General features: G+C 39.7%; 1 protein-coding gene across 1 annotated transcript; it reads right to left on the bottom strand.

Annotated features, from left to right (window-relative positions):
* Positions 1 to 733: 733 nt before the first annotated feature.
* Positions 734 to 16,326, bottom strand: LOC148075190 (uncharacterized). The gene is made up of 35 exons (XM_087795851.1): positions 16,262 to 16,326; positions 15,885 to 15,948; positions 15,721 to 15,806; positions 15,574 to 15,647; positions 15,115 to 15,203; positions 14,956 to 15,030; positions 14,775 to 14,868; positions 14,539 to 14,695; positions 14,169 to 14,308; positions 13,921 to 14,032; positions 13,716 to 13,833; positions 13,441 to 13,581; positions 13,096 to 13,209; positions 12,388 to 13,008; positions 12,092 to 12,232; positions 11,118 to 11,201; positions 10,420 to 11,040; positions 10,144 to 10,284; positions 9,465 to 9,548; positions 8,769 to 9,389; positions 8,460 to 8,579; positions 7,619 to 7,702; positions 6,927 to 7,547; positions 6,628 to 6,747; positions 6,228 to 6,311; positions 4,708 to 6,156; positions 4,551 to 4,645; positions 4,343 to 4,480; positions 4,165 to 4,258; positions 3,406 to 3,589; positions 3,188 to 3,324; positions 1,607 to 1,897; positions 1,457 to 1,546; positions 1,226 to 1,383; positions 734 to 1,111 (listed from the first exon to the last, which is right to left on the bottom strand). Exons 2-35 carry the CDS (start codon positions 15,921 to 15,923, stop codon positions 1,108 to 1,110), a joined length of 7,221 nt encoding a protein of 2,406 aa, XP_087651977.1. The 5' UTR covers positions 15,924 to 15,948; positions 16,262 to 16,326; the 3' UTR covers positions 734 to 1,107.
* Positions 16,327 to 16,642: the final 316 nt, after the last annotated feature.

Here is a 16,642-nt window from a genome sequence, read left to right as displayed (position 1 = left end):
AGAAATGTTTTACACATATTTTACCATTTTTTATTCTGTGCTTCATGACTGGAACAATTAAAATACAACTTGTAAAAGTTTGTGTTCAAGAACTCTATTAATTTTCCCCTATAGATTGAATTCATTTTTAAGTGAAAAATTAAATAAGGAAATTGCTATTATATAACATTGTTTTTATGATTTGTATTCAAATAAATTATACATTAAAGAAATAAAAAATATTTATTTTGATAAACACACTGGATATTTTGTATTCTTTAATTCAGTACAAGTTTGCAACACATGCTATAACTTTTGTCTTGTTTTCTTTTAGCTAAATATTCCCTCAAAACAGTCACTTATATTAAGTGGTCCCTTAATATGACCCCTGAAATATTTATTGTCCACCATGTTTCTGTTGCAACAAAAAATGTCTATTTTCAGCTAATGTGCAGGAGAAAGAGTGAAAGTTGGTCATGTTGAACATGGATAAACAATTAGAGAACAAGATGTTTTAAAACAAATTTAACTTAAATGAATAATGATCCGTTTAATCATGCAAAATATTATTGCAAATATTTTCTTGTGTGTGTGTGTATATATATATATATATATATATATATATATATATATATATATATATATATGTTGATATAAATTATTTAAACAGTCAAATCAAAATAATTATCTATTATTAATCTTAACCCAAATCTAGTCAACCATAAAAAGACTAAACACAATATTAAAGCGCAAATCAACTTTATTTACATTTTAAAATTCAGAAGGCAGATAAAAAAGAAGAGCAAACCGGAAAACTGACACAGATTCACAAAAATATAAACAGTTTGAAGAATCAAATCACACAGAAAGTAAAGTCCATAAAGAAATTAGAAGAGAAATTGCAAAATGTTCGTTTTGCAAATAAAAGATTTGCAGCTTTTTGGTGAAGTTCAGGAATGTTTAGAGACTCAGAACATGAAAAACTCAAATAGCCGCCAGTTAAAATCACAAAGACTGACAAGTCAAGTGAAGAAATCTTTGATAAAATATAAAACCGGACAAAATGTCTAAAAACCTGATTGATAGAAGACAAATCTTGAACAAAAGAATATTAAATCCCGTCACTCTTCATCTGTGGAGAGAAAAAAAAGGCACGTTTAGTGAATTGATGCAAAAAACGAACAAGTAAATTTTTTTTATTTTATTTCAGAATAAAAGAGAAAACATTTCTAATTTGAGAACCTACCGAGCAGTTCGGGCTTTTGTCCGCGACTGTTCGGTCGGCGTATTCTCTTGTCCTTTGCGAGAAGTTGAGTTTCGAAGCTTGTTCAAGCCTCTTTTTAGCAGCTTGTTGGCCTTTGGCGTGTTGTCGATGCTGAACATCATCGACAACCTCCGGTCGGCCTGAAAACAGTGTTGAAGTCAGTGAAATATGAACGTTGGGTAAGAGAAGATTAAGAGAAGATTAAAAACTCACCGGAGTCTTGGCAACATCTGAGCTTCCACTCCTCACATTCTTGTTCTTGGGAGTGAGAGGACGAGGGAAACAGCTGGCCTTCACTCTTTTCTGTGTCAGTGAAACAGTTAGAACACGCGTGTCGACAGTGACATGTCTCTGACGCCGTACCTCAGGTGAAGATCTTGGGAGTGGAAGTGTTGCTGCGGAACGCTTGGCTGGTCGCGGGCTCTTCAGGCTGGACGCGCTGATGGTCCTGGACATGGTCTGGTCCGGCATCAGAGACAGTCTGTGGGAGCGAGTGTTGATCGTGTTCGACTTCCCCACCATGAGCGAGTGTCGGTGGGAGGCGAGCGATTCCTGCAGCTGTCCGGGCATCATGGACGCGCGGCGGATGGTCTCGGAGGGGTCGCCGGTGCGGACCTCGTCGTCTGTGAAGACAAACGCACTTGGCCGACGAGTCTGGGAGAAAAAAAAAAAGATTTGCGTTAAAAGGGTATTTCAACTGTTCGTTATAGTGTTTTAAAACAGCACTTCTAGCTCCTCCTAGTGTAAAATAATGTAACTACAATTGTAGAGTAGATGTTGTAGAACATCCTATTTCTACCGGCTGCTCTCGCTACCCTATAAATTATTTTTTTTTTAAAGTCTGGGATCGCTTGACCTGCTTCCGTTTGGAATTCGAATATTAGACCAAAATCTGGACGAAGCGCGCTGATTGGTCCCTGCCGTCTCCGGCTTCACGTCATCATCAACATGGCCGACGCGGAAATGACAAAATTTGGCATAGTCGCATAGTCTTTCCCTGCTGACCGTTGTGCCGACATCGCTGCAAATTGCCGAGGTTTCTGGAGATTTTCTCGCACGATATGCTGTCCCTCGATGATCTGGCGGGAACCAGCTCATAATCTTGCTACAAATGCCTACACTCAAGAACATGTTTGAATTTCGTGGCAGATTTCTAAACCCAAAAAAACAACACTGTCATGGGAATAATAAGGCGATCCGATTGGATCGCCGGTCATCCCATCGGAAGAGGGGCGCCCAGCGTGCACCACATGATGCCTTCATTTCCTGATTTCGAATTCCAAACGGAAGCGGGTCAAACAATCCCAGGCTGTTTTTTTCAGGGAAGAGAGAGCACCCGGTAGAAATAGGATGGCACCCAGGCTAGTAGAAGACTCCTGTTGTGCCAGGTTTATCTCCTGGATGGTTGAAAAAGTCTCTCGAAAAGAAACTCCCTAAAACTTTTACCTATTGTTGCTTTAATATTTTAGAGTCATCTTATTCTATAAATAACTTTGCCGGGTGTTCCTTGGAGATGAGAGAAGTTTCAGACGAACATTCAGAAGCATCAAGGGGTCAAATTTGAAAAACGTTGTAATTCCATTTGTAGTCATTTTTTGCCTTTTCTCAAAGACTAGTTTTATCGCACAGTGGGCAAGAACATTTATAGTCTCACACTAGCATCGGGTTGGTTTTGGTCGATACCCGAAGACATCGATATAGATACCAGAAAAATTTGATCTGTGCATCTCTAGAAATGTGTACATTTATGTATAAGTTATTTTGTTGACATGTACTTCGTTCTGCTTCTTTTCCATCTCAAATGTTAGGATTCCAGATAATAATTAGGTTGAAAACAGTTAAGTGTTACGATTACGATACACGTATGATGTTTAGAAACCAAAAGTCAAATTCACTGACACTGACGTGAAGGACACGGTGAGATTGAAACAAAAGTCCACTGACCTCAAACTCTATGTTGTAGCTACTCTTCAGATGAGGGAGACACGCCTTGTTTCTGGCCTGCAGCTCTGCAATCCTCATCCAATCTTCCGGCCCCGTCTCGGGCTCGTTCTCCTCCCCGACACAGAAAGTACTGGCTGCTGTTAAAGGACACAAATAAACAAGTAGATTTGAATTCTGGGACAGAAAACAACGGGAGGCTTTATTGGATCTCTGCGTACACTTGGAACTAATTGTGCTCCTTCTGTATCCAGGGAGACCCATGAGCTGGTCGCTGGCACCGTCAGCCATTCTGGACGGTGTTTCCGAGGATTCCCCTCTGACGGTTTGGGAGAGGTTGGGATGAGAGCGAGCCGAGGTCATGCTGTAGAAAGTATCCTCCTCCTCATCCTTACCAGGCGTTTTCTGAAGCCAACAAAAGTAAAGTATGAAGAAAAAAAACTTGAAAACTAAGATCACTTTAAAATAGTCTCAATTTAATAAAGCAAGTGAATCTAAGCACAGATATGTGTCACCAAAGTGCTTTTAGGGAAGTAAAGTGTTCTTTTTTTTGTCATGTTGATGACGTTCACCTCTAAGAGACCAAACTCCTCCATCAGTGTAGCATGTTGATAAACTAATGACTTCTTCTAAGCTTTTACTCCTTTTGCTTCGATATCGGCTAACATGAGCCAAACAAACTATTTTTGTTGTCTTTATATTGATATGAAAATAAGTACTCAGTCATTGTCGAACATCCACGGATAGGATATTTAGAATACGTAATCCAGGTGTTTCAAATATTGAAGAAAAACATCAAAAACAATGTTTCTATACTAGTTAAAAACAAAGAAACATTTAAGTTATATCCTCAGAATATTCAATATGATGCCATGAAGGTTTTCGGGAGGAAACCCTGACTGTACAGAAGGATCCTTTAGTAAGTAGGTGTTCAACAGTGAAGCATGCAAAAGAGAAAAAAGTGCACGTGTCTCCTCCACCTTTGTTAAAGTGATGTTTATAACCTGCGTCGTCCGACGGCGTTTAACGGATGAAGTTGGGTTTTTAGAGGCTGAATCCAGTCCCAGCTTGGCCCTAAAACAGAGGATATTGCCAAATGCAAATAAGACGAGTTAGTTATGGAGACGTTCACGTCGACTAATGACTCTCTTTATTCACCTGCTGGCGTGTCTGGCATTGATCGGGGTGAAGTACAGGGAGTCCACCGATTCCGTGTCAATGGTCTGTCGTTTGGCTGCGAGACGCTCTGAGCTGCGGACGAGCGGCGTGCTGGACTCTTCAGGTGCTGCTAGTTTTCTGTGAACAGAATATTTAGTTTAACAAGCTGGTCTTGAGCTCAAGTTTGTGGCTTGGAATATTTTATTACGTGGTGCTGTTCAGAGAGTCCTCTAGGGAGCTCTGGTCCAAGCTGTCGGAGCTTAGCGTTCGCCGGGTCGGAATCCAAGTGGAACGCATGAACTCCTTTAAGAGAAAAAAACCCATGAGACCCTCAAGCAAACGAGTAACTTAATGACAAGACGTACCTTGTCCTCGCCAGCCTCTCGTTTAATTTCCGTGAATGTCTTTTGCATTTCTTTCTTCGGCCGTTTCTCCTGATTTTTCCTCTCATTATTGAGCTGCTCGTTCTCCTTCTTGAGCATCTCCAGCTCCTGCTGCAGTGCAGACTTCATCTTACAAGAGGCCTTGTTCACCACCTCGAGTGTTTGGTTTATTTGAAGCAGGTTCTCCTTTTCACAGAGCAAATCTTCAACTTGTCTCTTCAGAGAAGCCTGGTCATCTTTCTTCTTAGACAACTGGGACGCGAGCAGCTCTTTCTCTCTGACCAGAATTTCATTTTCTTTATTGGTGGCTTCATGGAGCTCCTGTTGAGCTTCTTCCCGCTTTGATTGATGAGCTTGAGCCCCTTTGTAACGTCTCAACTCCTCACTGACCGTGTCGAGCTTCTTCTGAAGAATCTCAGTATGTTCTGCAGATTTCTTCTGAGAGAGAACCAGCTGCTGCTCTTTAGAAAGTAGCTCAGTGGAAAGACTTCCAACTTGACCTGTAAGGTCTACCAGCTGATTCTGGAGCTCGGTTCTCTCCTTCTCACTGCTGACCACATCTTTCTCCAGCATCTGAGAATTTTGTTTTGACTTCTCAAACATGTTTGTCTTTGTGGTGAGCTCCTCACTCAGAGTCTTGAGTTGCTTGTCATTTTCTACTGCCAGGGTCTGAGCAGCAGAAACCCCCATCTGAAGAAGTTCCTGTTTCTCCAGGAGGAGCTTCTCCTGCTCCGTGTGAGACTCCTTCAGCTTCTGAATCTCTTGTTCATAAATGCTCATCTGTCTCTGCACGAGTTCTTTCTGCTGGACATTCTCTTGCAGAATGAGGACTTCAGATTCCTTTGATTGCAAATTCTCCTCTGAAGTTCTCAGAGAAGAGGAAAGACATTCCACCTGTGTTTTCAAACTCTTGATCTCTTGGTTGAGGAGTTCCGACTGCTCAATAGCCTGTAATTGTAGCAGACAAATGTTTTCGTCCTTGGTTTTAATCTCTTCTTTGATTTTCCTCATTTCCTTCTCCGATGCTGACAGTTGCTGTTGCAGGAGCTCCTTTTCATGAGCGCTCTGCTGCTCCTGCTCAGCGAGTAAAACTTGCTTGTCTTGAATGCAAGTGTTCAGACTTTGAACTTGAGAATTCAGTTGTTGGATCTCATCTTGAAGCAGTTGAGAATGTTGAGAGGTGCAACTCTCTAGGGTCACAAGCTGCTCGTTCTTGGTCAGGATTTGTAGATTTAACTTCTCGGCCTCGTCTTTGCACAAAGAAATCTGCTTCTCCAGTTCCTGCTTTTCCGTCTTTTGTTTCAGGATTTCTTGTTCACACACAGTTAACTGTTGGGTTCTTTCCTCAACCGCCATCTCAGCCTTCTTCAAAGAATCCAATGAGTTCTCCAGCTCGGTCTTTAGAGAGTTGATATCATCCTCCATTGTTTTCTAGTGGATAAAATGATGTGAAATTTTTATGTTAAAACTTCTGAAAATCAAAAAACAAGATTAATAATTACCTCTGTCACAGTCCAACTGCTTGATTCCTCCTCGAAAGATGAAATCTTTCCCTGCAGGATCTGAATTTGTTCGGTGAGGATCTCCTAGAAAAGAAAAAAAAAAAACAGAAGACGAATTTACAAAGATGAATTACAATATATTGGATTCAAGAACAAGCGAAACAGCTTCAACTGATCCATATTTTCCTCAATGGTGCCCTCTTGGATCCTGCTGCCCTAATCTACACTCCCCCTGCACACCTTTTCTCCATCCCCATCTCTTCCCCCTTCCAGCATTCACAGTGGAAGAATGATCACAAACTGTCTGGTTCTGAAATAGTCTCCAACCCCCCCACAATACACATAAGGAATTAAGCGGCACAGACAATGAATGAATGGAAGTAACAAGTCCAGGCAATACCTTTTGAGTAGTGGCATCTTGTAGTTCAGACTGCAGGTGATTACTTTGGGTTTCCCACTCCCCCTGAGAAGATTCCCGAGTGGCAGTTAGCCGACCAACTTCAGCCTCAAGTGCAGCCAGCTGAGGGCACATAGAAAATAAACGTTGTGAGGTAATCTTAAAATTAAACCACAAGAGTGAGAGAGCGATGAAGAGAGGATGTACAATGACAAATCTAAAAAGATGATTCACAGGTGAATGTCCTGCTCAGCTTCTTGCCACTTCAACTAAAGAGCTCAAGACTCTTTTTGACGTCTCACCTCTGAACTTGCAGAGTCGAGCTTCTTCTGAAGGATCTCAGCCTGCTCTGCAGATTTCTTCTGGGAGAGAACCAGCTGCTGCTCTTTAGAAAGTAGCTCAGTGGAAAGACTTCCAACTTGCCCTGTAAGATCCATCAGCTGATTCTGCAGCTCATTATATTCTTTGTCTTTGGTTTTAATCTCTTCATTGATTTTCCTCATTTCATCCTCAGATGCCGACAGTTGCTGTTGCAGGAGCTCCTTTTCATGAGCGCTCTGCTGCTCCTGCTCAGCGAGTAAAACTTGCTTGTCTTGAATGCAACTATTCAGACTTTGAACTTGAGAATTCAGTTGTTGGATCTCATCTTGTAGCAGTTGAGATTGTTGAGAGGTACAACTCTCCAGGGTCGCCAGCTGCTCGTTCTTTGTCAGGATTTGTAGATTTAGCTTCTCGGCCTCGTCTTTGCACGAAGAAATCTGCTTCTCCAGTTCCTGCTTTTCCACTTTTTGTTTCAGGATTTCTTGTTCACACACAGTCAACTGTTGGGTTCTTTCCTCAACGGCCATCTCAGTCTTCTTCAAAGAATCCAATGAGTTCTCCAGCTCGGTCTTTAGAGAGTTGATATCATTCTCCATTGTTTTCTAGTGGATAAAATGATATCACATTTTTATTTTAAAACTTCTTAAAATCAAAAAACAAGATTAATAATTACCTCTGTCACAGTCCAACTGCTTGATTCCTCCTCTAAAGACGTAATCTTTCCCTGCAGGATCTGAATTTGTTCGGTGAGGATCTCCTAGAAAAGGAAAAAATAAAGACGAATTGACACAGATGAGTTACAATATATTGGATGCAAGAACAAGCGAAATCTAATTGAATATATGGAACACAAATGATTAGCATCAGAGGAAATGAGGGCATTCGCTTCTTTCCTTCATCACGTTTCATCACACATTCACTTCTAACTCGCCCTCATTCTCTCCTGCAGCAGCCCTGTGCTCCAATACCTTTCAGAGTACAGCCAAAGGATTCTGCTGGACCCAGAATCTCCTTTATGACAGCATCAACTGATCCAGATTTTCCTCAATGGTGCCCTCTTGAATCCTCCTGCCCTAATCTACACTCCCCCTGCACACCTTTTCTCCATCCCCAACTCTTCCCCCTTCTAGCATTCACAGTGGAAGAATGATCACAAACAGTCTGGTTCTGATTGAGGTTTCTACCCATTAAAAGGAAGGGCATAACTGTTGCTTAGTGAATTTGCTGTGTCCAGTTTTTCTTGTCTCTTATTAAGTGTTATTTAAACTGTTAAGCGTTGTGAGATAACTCACTTGTCGTTTGACACTTGAAAAATATGGACCAAAACACTTGAGGTTAATTGATAAACCTGTGATTCATCTAATAAAAGTAACTTAGTGTGTGAATGGTTGTGTGTCTTTGTGTTCCCTGCGACAGACTGGCGTCCTGTCCAGGGTGTCCCCCGCCTGTTGTCCAATGAAACTGGGATATAATCCAACCCCCCCCCCCCCCCCACAATACACATAAGGGATTACCTTTTGAGTAGTGGCATCTTGTAGTTCAGACTGCAGGTGATTACTTTGGGTTTCCCACTCCCCCTGAGAAGATTCCCGAGTGGAAGTTAGTCGACCAACTTCAGCCTCAAGTGCAGCCAGCTGAAAGCACATAGCAAAAAAAAAAAAAACATTGTGAGGTAATCTTAAAATTAAATCACAAGAGGAAGAGAGGGATGAAGAGAGGATGTAATACGATAAACCTAGAAAGACAATTCACAAGTGAACGTCCTCCTGCTCAGCTTCTTGCCGCGTCAATGAAAGAGCTCAAGACTCTTTGTAATGTCTCACCTCTGAACTTGCAGAGTCGAGCTTCTTCTGAAGGATCTCAGCCTGCTCTGCAGATTTCTTCTGAGAGAGAACCAGCTGCTGCTCTTTAGAAAGTAGCTCAGTGGAAAGACTTCCAACTTGCCCTGTAAGATCCATCAGCTGATTCTGCAGCTCATTATATTCTTTGTCTTTGGTTTTAATCTCTTCATTGATTTTCCTCATTTCATCCTCAGATGCTGACAGTTGCCGTTGCAAGAGCTCCTTTTCATGAGCGCTCTGCTGCTCCTGCTCAGCGAGTAAAACTTGCTTGTCTTGAATGCAACTATTCAGACTTTGAACTTGAGAATTCAGTTGTTGGATCTCATCTTGTAGCAGTTGAGATTGTTGAGAGTTGCACATCTCAAGGGTCGCCAGCTGCTCGTTCTTGGTCAGGATTTGTAGATTTAACTTCTCGGCCTCGTCTTTGCACAAAGAAATCTGCTTCTCCAGTTCCTGCTTTTCCGTCTTTTGTTTCAGGATTTCTTGTTCACACACAGTCAACTGTTGGGTTCTTTCCTCAACCGCCATCTCAGCCTTCTTCAAAGAATCCAATGAGTTCTCCAGCTCGGTCTTTAGAGAGTTGATATCATTCTCCATTATTTTCTAGGAAAGGGACAGAAATGAAATGAAGCCTCAGCTTAAAAACCTTTTGAAATAAAAAACAAGTTTAATAATTACCTCCGTCACAGTCCAACGGCTTGACTCGTTTTCAAAAGACGAAATCTTTCCCTGCAGGATCTGAATTTGTTCGGTGAGGATCTCCTAGGAAGGAAAAAATAAAAGTTAATTGACAAAGATGAGTTACAAATTATTGGATTTAAAAACCCATTAAAGTCAACTTAATACATGGGACAAAAATGTGTAGCATCAGAATAAATTAGTCTCGTAGATCAACACTCAGGTCAGCTACGGTGTCCCACAAGGTTATGTTCTTGGTCTCGGTCCAATCCTATTCATCAATCTGCATCCACCACGCAATTGTATCAGAAAATACTCTGAATTGACTTCATTTTACCATGGTGCTGATTACAGCCAACTGTATTAATCAACAAAGTCAGATAAAAGTAATCAATTTGCACAACTACAATCCTGAATTACAGATATCAAGTCCTGGATAACCCAAAACTGTATTTAACTAAATTCAAACCAAAGTAAGGTTGTTCCATGACAATCACCAACAAATGATATACCCTTTTATAATAGACCTGCTTCTTGCTTCCGGCACAATTCGAATAATTAGGTTGTTCCGTTTTTATCATTTAAAATCAAACATTAAACACATCTCAAGGACTGACCTTTTTTTCTTTTTTTTTTTTACCTTAGTACACATTTCAAAAACTACAGATGCATTCACTACCTTTTGAGATGTAGCGCCTTGTAGTTCAGACTGTAGGTTATTCCTTTGGGCTTCCCACTCCCCCTGAGAAGATTCCTGAATGGCAGTTAACCGACCAACTTCAGCCTCCAAGGCAGCCAGCTGAGAGCACATATCTATCATCTTTGAGGGGGAAAAAAACATGTTGTAATGTCATTTTAAAATTAAATCACAAGAGAGGATGTGATACGACAAATCTAACAAGACAATTAATGGATGGTGCTTCTAAAGAGCTTGAGCCTCTTTGTAACTTCTCACCTCTGAACTTGCAGTGTCGAGATTCTTCTGAAGGATCTCAGCCTGCTCTGCAGATTTCTTCTGAGATAGAACCAGCTGCTGCTCTTTAGAAAGTAGCTCAGTGGAAAGACTTCCAACTTGCCCTGTAAGATCCATCAGCTGATTCTGCAGCTCATTAAATTCTTTGTCTTTGGTTTTAATCTCTTCATTGATTTTCCTCATTTCATCCTCAGATGCTGACAGTTGCTGTTGCAGGAGCTCCTTTTCATGAGCGCTCTGCTGCTCCTGCTCAGCGAGTAAAACTTGCTTGTCTTGAATGCAACTATTCAGACTTTGAACTTGAGAATTAAGTTGTTGGATCTCATCTTGAAGCAGTTGAGATTGTTGAGAGGTGCAACTCTCCAGGGTCGCCAGCTGATCGTTCTTTGTCAGGATTTGTAGATTTAGCTTCTCGGCCTCGTCTTTGCACGAAGAAATCTGCTTCTCCAGTTCCTGCTTTTCCACCTTTTGTTTCAGGATGTCTTGTTCACACACAGTTAACTGTTGGGTTCTTTCCTCAACCGCCATCTCAGCCTTCTTCAAAGAATCCAATGAGTTCTCCAGCTCAGTCTTTAGAGAGTTGATATCATTCTCCATTATTTTCTATGCAGCAGAAAGAAATTATATGAAACTTCAGGTTTAAAACTTGTTCAAATTTCAAAAATATGTTTAATAAGTACCTCTGTCACAGTCAAACTTCTTGACTCGTCTTCTAAAGATGAAATCTTTCCCTGCAGGATCTGAATTTGTTCGGTGAGGATCTCCTAGAAAAGGAAAAAATAAAGACGAATTGACAAAGATGAGTTACAAACATATTGGATGTAAAAACTCATTAAAGGCAACTTAATACATGGAACACAAATGACCAGCATCAGAGGAAATGAGGGCCTGAAAGTTGCTGTAAATCAAGTTCTACTAAAAAAGCCCCCTCTTGATCCAGTTGTTTCTAACAAACTACAGGTCCATCTCCAATCTTATCTACACAATATTTCAAAGACCCTAGAGAAAATAGTCTTTAGTCAGCTGTCCAAGAATATCCATGATAAGAGTCAATTTTGAATTATTTCAGCACACAGTCCACTCTTGTAAAAGTTAGCAGTGATCTGCCAATGACCTCTGATCAGGGCTTTGTTTCAGAACTTGTTTTTCTGGACCTCAGTGCTGCATTTGACACTGTTGACCACCAAATTATTCTACATGGAATAGAAAACATTATTATAGGTATAAGTGGAACTGCTTTAAATCTCATGTAGCAGACAGTCATCACTATGTACATGTATGACTCTCGTCGACAAACACTAAGTTCAACTACGGTGTCCCACAAGGTTCTGTTTTTGGTCCAATCCTATTTACCATCTATATGCATCCACCAGGCAATTGGATCAGAAAATGTTCTGAATCAAATTCATTTTTTACTGCTGTGCTGACTACACCCAATTGTATTAATCAATAAAGTCAGATAAAATAATACATTTGCACAACTACAATCCTGTATTATAGATATGAACCCCTGGATGACCCAACACTTAATTGTACTGAATTATTTGGTTGTGAGGTTGTTCAATTCTTACCATTTAAATCAAACATTAAACACATCTCAAAGACTGACTATTTTTTTTAGAAGCATTTTAAAAGCTACAGGTGCATTCACTACCTTTTGAGATGTGGCACCTTGTAGTTCAGACTGTAGGTGATTCCTTTGGGCTTCCCACTCCCCCTGAGAAGATTCCTGAGTGGCAGTTAGCCGACCAACTTCAGCCTCCAAGGCAGCCAGCTGAGAGCACATATCTCTCATCTTTGAGGGGGAAAAAAACATGTTGTAATGCCATCTTAATATAAAATCACAAGAGAGATACAGGATAGGAGATGTGATACAATAATATATAAAGACGATTAATGGATGGCGCTTCAGTTCAACTAAAGAGATCAAGTCTCTTTTTAACGTCTCACCTCTGAACTTGCAGTGTCGAGCTTCTTCTGAAGGATCTCAGCCTGCTCTGCAGATTTCTTCTGAGAGAGAGCCATCTGCTGCTCTTTAGAAAGTAGCTCAGTGGAAAGACTTCCAACTTGCCCTGTAAGATCCATCAGCTGATTCTGCAGCTCATTATATTCTTCATCTTTGGTTTTAATCTCTTCATTGATTTTCCTCATTTCATCCTCAGATGCTGACAGTTGCTGTTGCAGGAGCTCCTTTTCATGAGCGCTCTGCTGCTCCTGCTCAGCGAGTAAAACTTGCTTGTCTTGAATGCAACTATTCAGACTTTGAACTTGAGAATTCAGTTGTTGGATCTCATCTTGTAGCAGTTGAGATTGTTGAGAGGTGCAACTCTCCAGGGTCGCCAGCTGCTCGTTCTTTGTCAGGATTTGTAGATTTAGCTTCTCGGCCTCGTCTTTGCACGAAGAAATCTGCTTCTCCAGTTCCTGCTTTTCCACCTTTTGTTTCAGGATTTCTTGTTCACACACAGTCAACTGTTGGTTTTTTTCCTCAACGGCCATCTCAGCCTTCTTCAAAGAATCCAACGAGTTCTCCAGCTCAGTCTTTAGAGAGTCTATTTCATTCTCTATTATTTTCTAGGAAGGGCACAGAAATGAAATTAAACTTTAAAAGTGTTTTTTTTTTTTTTTTTAATCACAACAAGTTTTAAAATCAGTCATTACCTCTGTCACAGTCCACATGTTTTCTCCAACTTCTTCCTTGGAGGCTCTACTTAACTCGTCCTCTAAACCGGAAAGCTTTCCCTGCAGGATCTCAATTTGTTCGTTGAGGATCTCCTAAAGAAAACAATGGAGAAATAAAGTCCATTAACAGAGACAGTTTTATGTTTGATCCAAATTTGATGCGCTTTTAAATGATTTGATGGAAAAACTGCCAGATCTAATTGAATGAGTGGAACAGAAAAAAAAAAATAGCATGAGGGGAATTGAGGGCATCAACCAATAACACTTGGAGAGTTAGTTGATCGTCCTCTGATTCATCTGGTAAAAGTGATGTGCAGTGACTACCTTTTGAGATGTGGTGCTTTCTAGCTCCGATTGTAGGGTTTTCCTTTGGGTTTCCCACTCCCCCTGAGACGTTTCCTGAGTGGAAGTTAGCCGACCAACTTCAGCCTCCAAGGCAGCCAGCTGAGAGCACATAGCTCTCATCTTTGAGGGAAAAAAAAACATGATGCAAGTTAACGGTCATCTTAAAATGAAATTAAAAGAAAGGAAGAGAGAGAATAAAGAGAGGATGTGGAACGATTCAATTAAAGTTTTTGTAAGTGTCGTTTCACATGTACCTGGAAAGCCAGTGAACCATTTTCTTCTGTCAGTTCATCCACTTTGCGTTCCATATGAGAGGTGTTCATTTTTAAATCTTTATTTTCTTTTAAAATGTCTTTTAGTCGCATCTGTAATCTGTAAAAAATATATCATGGTACTGTTTGAATACCAAATAACAAAAAATACATATTTTAAAATAATAGAAGACCATAGATGATTTACATGCTGTTTTTGGACTGAAGCTCCTCAATCTGTTCCCTGGTTACCTTCTCTCGTTCACCAAGCTCTTCTTTTAGCTTTTCCAGGCGATGTTGCAAATGGTTGATGAAAGACTCTACAGTTGTTGAAATATTTCAGTTAATTTTAAACCTAATATTTTAAGTCATCTGAATTACATCGAGAAAATACATTTAAAAGGTTAAATATTCATTTAAAGAGTCGTTTTCTAAGTCAATGCCAACAATTGATACCTCTTTGCTGGATCACCGCAAGGTTGCCGTTGAGCTCCTTTTCTAGCGAATCTCTCAAGTCCCGTTCCTTAACCATCTCGCGTTTTATTTTCCGCAGCTGAAATTTGGGTGTATTCATAATGTCTTGAAGTGGAGACTTGCTGTAGGGGAAAAAAAAAAGAAAAGTAAAATCATTGTTAATGTGGAATAGGCAAATTCTTCATAAACTCCTGATAAAGTCACTGAAAACACTTGTTAAAAGCTCTGAATCCCTACTTCTTGAGTTATATTGATATACACATCTCAAATTTAAACTTACAAAAGACTCATTCATAAACCTTTATACATATAAAAGAAAACATTTACAGTGATGCATCCTAAAGTAGGTCACCTGGTAGAGGAAGAGGCCACCGTATGCATGTCCACAAAAGTGATTTTTCGTGCGCGATGGAACACAGGAGAGTCATTTGAGAGTGGCGAGAGGCTTGACACGCTGGAGAACGATGCAGTATCAGCTTCATCATAAATGGCATTGTCAGGATGCAAACCTGAAAAGGGAGATTCAGTGTCAGAGTAGAAGCAAACGGTAACAAATGCTTGAACACAGACAGCTTTGTCTGTACTTACTCCTCCGTCTCAAGTCAGCATCAAGCTGGCTATTAAGATACACATGACCGTCACCCTCCATTATAAATGAACTGGTCAGTCTCGCAATCTCTTGCTGCCAAACAAAGCAAACACAACAAGAATATCAATTAATGCGAAAAAATATTGCGAAAAATTATTTATTAAAGGTCCAGTTACTCACCTCAACTTCACAGTCTAAAATGTTCAGACAACATCTGTCATTCATCATGTCATGATACACCAATAATAAAAGCACCTGTATAAAGAAAACAACACTTTTTAAATACTCCTGCCGTTTAAGGAAAGTGAACTTTGCCCAACCAGACACAATTAATGTTACCTTTGCAATTTCAAGAGTCAGATTCTTTCCATCTCTTATTTTCTCCCAGGAAACTGATGTTCCACCTGATTGGCTAAATCTGCACTCCCCTATGATGTCAGAGATGCATCAAGTTAGATAACACTTTAAAATGTGTTCTTGTCATTATACAGCATTTGTAGAATGCAGGATGAATAACAAGGATGATACAAAAAACACAAAGAACAAAAGTACAAAGTTACCTAGTTCATTTAAGTGTCAGCCAACATGGATAACCAAAAGTGAATGTGCACAAAACTGAGGGTTTATGGATTATTATTAATATTACATTTTTATTTTTACAAATGTATTACACCTTTAAATAAATGTAATTTAATATTATTAAAGTAAGTATTTATCACACACATATATAAACATGAGTTATTGTTAATCATCGATAATAAAAAAAAATGACACGTTATTTAGTCACGCATGACTTACTTTCTACAAACTCTGAAATAAGTTTGAACCGCTCCTCTGCAGAAATATATCTGTCAGAGCTTTGTGTCTTTTTGCTGGAGGGGAAAAAAACATCAGTTACACTTTTTCTAAAGAGCAGACCAGTAAATGAATAAGTTTCATACTTACATCCGGTCAACTATTTGGAGTAAGATTGACCCATTTTGAAAATCACCAATGTTTACGTCTCTGTCTTTAAGTTTCAAACCATTGACCTGTGAATACAATGAGTCAAGAATCCGATCTGATAACAAAATTCTTGTCATATTGGTAATGGTGGTAAAAACAATTACCCAGCTAAGCAGAGCCTTCACTCCGTGGTTCGATGCCATCGTTGGCTGATGCCCGTTTTCAAATCTGTCGTCAAGAAAAACGATTTTAGTGATGCAATAACAATTATATTAATATATTTTATTTTAAGGCGCCTTTGTGGTCACGTAAACTCTCCGTACGTATACATTTAATCAAATAAACATTGAAACATTATGACAAAAACGTAGTAGCAATGACATCTTGTTTATGTTTACTGTAAAGCATAGCTATTAGCTAACTAGCTAGCATTACAATAATTCTCTTTATCACAGTTATCTTGAATATTTAGCCATAAAGTAAAATGTTTTTTGGTCAAACCAACACAACGATAGACTTAAATGTTATAGTTAAAACTCACCATACGCAACGTTTGAGCTTCTTCGAGGATGTTTGTCTTCTACAGTCACTAGACTTGAGCAGCGAAACAAACAGTCGCGATATGAAAATTTAAAACGTGAGACGTAAAGATAAACGGACCAATCAGATTTGAAGTATTGTGACGTGTCGAGCAAGGACACATATGATTGGCGGAACAACTGCAGGTCACATGACGTTGCTCCACCAATGTAGTGCTGCGAGGCGGAGCTACACTGTCGAACGCTTGCATTGTTTTTAAATATAAACATTAGATTAAAAGATTTATCTTAACATATTTTTTCTTTGCATTAATTTAATCCATCAAAAAAAGATACTTTTGTAATTTACAATATTATTAAATTATGTATTTAAATAAACTTGA

This window comes from Callionymus lyra, chromosome 7, assembly GCF_982586985.1.
Source record: "Callionymus lyra chromosome 7, fCalLyr1.hap1.1, whole genome shotgun sequence".
Lineage (NCBI taxonomy): Eukaryota > Metazoa > Chordata > Actinopteri > Syngnathiformes > Callionymidae > Callionymus > Callionymus lyra.
The sequence above is the reverse complement of the archived record's forward strand: the minus strand, read 5'-3'. Positions and strand labels throughout refer to the sequence as shown.